This window comes from Crocuta crocuta, unplaced genomic scaffold, assembly GCF_008692635.1.
Source record: "Crocuta crocuta isolate KB4526 unplaced genomic scaffold, BGI_CrCroc_1.0 scaffold613, whole genome shotgun sequence".
NCBI classification, from domain to species: domain Eukaryota; kingdom Metazoa; phylum Chordata; class Mammalia; order Carnivora; family Hyaenidae; genus Crocuta; species Crocuta crocuta.
In genome coordinates this window covers 1071791-1075566 of record NW_027528880.1, presented here as the reverse complement: position 1 = coordinate 1075566, position 3776 = coordinate 1071791, and the positions used below count along the sequence as shown (strand labels likewise).

Genomic DNA, 3776 nt, shown 5'->3' with positions numbered 1-3776 from the left:
GTGTACCATGGACTCCTCTCCCCTCTCCCCACCCGGGCAGGAGACCACCGCCTGCTGCGTTGCTGCCCTCTCTGGAGCAGATTCCTGGACTTCTGTGAGGCCCGGCAGAGCCTGGTGGCCGCCAACCAGGTGCGGGTTCGGCGGAGGCCGGCCGTGTGTCCCTGAAGAGCCGTGTCCACCTGCCCACTGTTCTCGGGCTGCCTCTCAGGCCCCACCCAGGGGCATCCGTGAGCCTTCAGTGGCCACTGCTGGCCACCCCGCCCACGGACTGGGTTTCCGAGGCCAACTTCTGAGCAATAATCTCCTTCCAGAGTCTTGGCCTCACCCCAGGGCAGAGAGCAGCCAGGCCCCACCCTGCAGTGGGGGGTAGAGTCCTCTCCCTGCTGAGCCTTTCTTCCGGAAATTTGGTGACAGGGCACATCTCAGGGGTCAGGGGCTGGGGGAGGTCCTCTGGGAAGGCTTGGGGTCAGAAGGAAATCCGGCCGAAGTTCCTCTTTGGTCTTTGAACACCATCCCTGAGCACACGGGGCGCTGGCTGCGGAGCTCAGCTTTGTCCTTCTTCCCTTTTTGTCTTTCCTCCTTTGTCTTTCTTTTTCTTTCTTTCTTTTTCTTCCTCCCTCCCTCCCGCCCTTCCTTCCTTCCTTCCCTCCTCTCTCTCTCTGGCTCTGTACCCAGTGTGGGGGTTGAACTCATGACCCTGAGATTAAGAGTTGTGTGTTCCACCAACTGAGTCAGCCAGGTGCCACTATTTTCTATTTTTAAATAAACCAAAAGCCAGTGTCTCTGTTACTGGAATAGGGTCCTTAGCCCAAACCTAGGGCCAAGAGGCCTCCCTGGAAGAGAGGGCCTTTTCTCTGTCATCCCTGCCCCACCTGACTGAGACTCACAGCCCTGCGTCCTGGCGGGAGGAAGGGCAGAGCAGAACCAGATGCCCGCCAGCCCCGCCTGGACCAGGCAGTACTCCTGTGGCATGGGGGTGGGGGCTGGGACTGAGGTGCCCCCCGGATGGGTGGCCTTGGGCCTTCACCCTGAGCTCTGCCTGCTCCCAGTCAGGGCCTTTGGGACAGCCTGTGCTCTGTGTCTACCTTTGCAAGGTTGAGGACCTTCACCTGCCCCTAGGGTGCATTTATGTCCTGCTTTCTCTGGAAACCCCTTGCCTCAACATCAGGCCTCACCTCAGGCCACCCCAGTCCCTACCCGCCCCGCCCCCCCCCATGCCAGCAGCTCTGCCTCAGAGCCTCTGCCCTTCCAGTGTCCCCACGGCCTGGGGGTTGCTGCAAACAAGCCGCTTCCTCTAGGGGGGCCTTGCCCACCTCTCTGCGGACGGTGGGGGAAGGGGGATGTGTCTTTGTGTTCCGTTCTGATGTTTTCTACAAATCAAAGTCTACATTCCAATTTTTATATCTTTTCTTTGACTCTGTGTTATATGATTGAATAATAATTTTATTATAAAGACCACTCTAAGAGTTCTCACTTCTGGGTGTTTGAGGTTTACTGGGGGGCAAGGAGACGGCGGCCCCCTCGCGTCTTGGGTCACAGGGTGGTTCCCTGGTCTGTCAAGAGTCATGAGCCCATTACATCCAGACACTGGACACGCGAGCTCGGAGGGGCTGGTGTCTCCGTGCCACAGCTGACGACACAGCTGGCCGGGGGGCATCTGTGCCGGAACAAAGGAGGCTGGGTGGGGGGCTCACGTGGTGAAGATGGGCTACCGCCCTGGGCTGGTCCGGGTGATGCAGGCAGGTCCCCGGCAGGGCTGGCTTCAAGTCCAAGTCCAGAGTTTGCACGGCTGCCAGCGCTGCCGGGGTCCTGCCTGGTCCAGGTTCTGACCCTGCAACAGCACCCGCCTCCTCCGGGCCAACGGGGGCCACTCAGGACGCGGCGCGCTTGTGGCAGAGCCCCCAGTGCCTCTGGCAGTGGCAGCCGCGCGCCAGGGCCCTGGCTTCCCCAAGTGCCGGCATGGGTGATCGGCCGGGATCGGGAGTCACAGAGAATCAGAGGAGCCGGTGAGGCCTGTGTGTGCCGCGTGGTCACCGTGAGGCTGCAAAGGGGCCGGACGGCCTTACCTGGAAGAGCAGCCATGCAGGCTCCGGGAAGTTCTGCTCTCTGGTGAAAAGCAGTTGAAAGGGGGACCACAGGCACCCTGAGGCAGGAAGTCGGAACCTCTCGGCCTGGAGTCTGGGAGGGCTTCTCGGAGGAGGGGGCGTTGACAACCCGAGGGGGCAGGCTGCGGTGAAGCAGGGTGGTCAGACAGCTGTGCCCAGAGGTGGTGCTTGCAAGCCCAGGGGCTGGCAGGGGGCTGGCCTCAGCGCAAGGAGAGTCGCGGTTTCAAGTCAGGGGTGGTCTTGTTGGAAGCAGCGAACCTCAGGAACCCCGGGCCGGCGGAGTGCGGAGGTCTCACAGCGGGGACCTGCCGCGGGGCGGGCCTCTGGGTAGCCGCCTTCCTTGGTGAGGGCTGGAGGCATCCCCCGCACCCCCAGCCTGCCCCTTCTCGTTCGGACGGTGCGACCCTGCGCAAACCCTGATCTCTGATCCCTGCCCCGCCCTCTCGACCCTGTGCCCTGCCTCTACCTCTGGCCATTTGCTAGCAGCACCCTGGCTCTGCCTGGGACACCCCCGAGACCCCACTCGGGATGACTAGACCCTGAGTAACCTCCAGGAGCGTCTGGCCCACAGCCACATGGTGCCACAGGGTGTGTGACAGTCTGACTTGACCCCCGAATGACATGGGTCAGCACAGCCATGCTGCGGGAGCACACAGTGGGCCAGCCGCTGCAGAGTCCTGGGGGGACCCTACCCCGCCTCCCAGAGAGCACGGTCTCTGGCTGGGGGTAGGTCCCGGGGCCCGTCCCACCGAGTCGGGGGCCTACTCTCTCTGTCCAAACCACTCCTCTGGCAGTGGGGGGGGTGGGGCCCTACTCCTGGTCACCCTGCCCTATGTTCTCCGAGGGCCTGCTGTCCTCGTGACCCCCACGGTGTGCAGGGCAGTGCACGCGGTGTCAGGGTCCTGATAGTCCCGCCGGCGGTGACCCAGCCACCTGTCCCCAGCAGTGACCGGGAGGGAGCGGGCTGCTGGCCACTCTCAGATGACCACACCGGAGGGCGAGGACAGACTGTCGAGGCAACAGTCTCATGCTTCGTGAGTTCGAGCCCCACATTGGGCTCCATACTGTCAGTGTGAAGCCTACTTGGGATTCTCTCTCCCTCTCTCTCTGCCTCCCCCATCTCAAAATAAATAAATAAAACTTAAAATATTTTTAATAATAAAATAAAATTTAAAAAATGTCCTCTTGGCCTTGATGCCCTGACTCCAGTCGAGCTAGGAGCTCATCGAGATTACAGTCCCCCCGGAGACCCCGGCCAAGGACACAGGAGAAGAGACGCAGGGCTGAGCCCGTGCCAACGCCACATGGCGGGCTGCTGTGACGGAACGGGGAGGAGGGATGTGGGAGCGGCTGGGGCCCACGCGGGAGAGCCCCTCGGAGAAGCTCTCTTCACTGCTAATGGCAGCCAGTTGCCAGGGCGATGCTCCTTTCTCCAGGGGTCAGCTCCCCTGGAAGGTCCAGCCCAGGGTTCCCCTGGGAAAGGGGGCCGGAGCCTGGGGGGTCCGGGGCTTGTGGGGAGACCGGGTGGAGTCGGAAGAAGCACTCACGCAGCTGCTGCCGCCCCTAAAACGTAAGCGGTGCGTGTGCTTATACTCCTCTTTATTAGTGGATAAATATTAGAAAATCATCTCTCGGAAAGTGTGGTCAGGGACAGGCCTGGCTTGCCCGGCC

At 61.7% G+C, this 3776-nt stretch overlaps 2 protein-coding genes across 2 annotated transcripts in view; one reads left to right on the top strand and one right to left on the bottom strand.

Annotated features, from left to right (window-relative positions):
* The window catches only part of HELZ2 (helicase with zinc finger 2), a 13698-nt gene extending 12225 nt beyond the window's left edge, over positions 1-1473 (top strand). The window contains 1 exon segment of the mRNA XM_077756859.1: positions 41-1473. Coding sequence (XP_077612985.1) covers positions 41-165 — 125 coding nt within the window. The 3' untranslated portion in view covers positions 166-1473.
* Positions 1474-1574: 101 nt separating this feature from the next.
* FNDC11 (fibronectin type III domain containing 11) overlaps positions 1575-3776 on the bottom strand; it is a 4746-nt gene continuing 2544 nt past the window's right edge. Inside the window, exons 3-4 of the mRNA XM_077756817.1 lie at positions 2067-2227; positions 1575-1831 (exon numbers count right to left, since the gene is read on the bottom strand). Coding sequence (XP_077612943.1) covers positions 1575-1831; positions 2067-2227 — 418 coding nt within the window. The remainder of the gene's footprint in view (positions 1832-2066; positions 2228-3776) is intronic.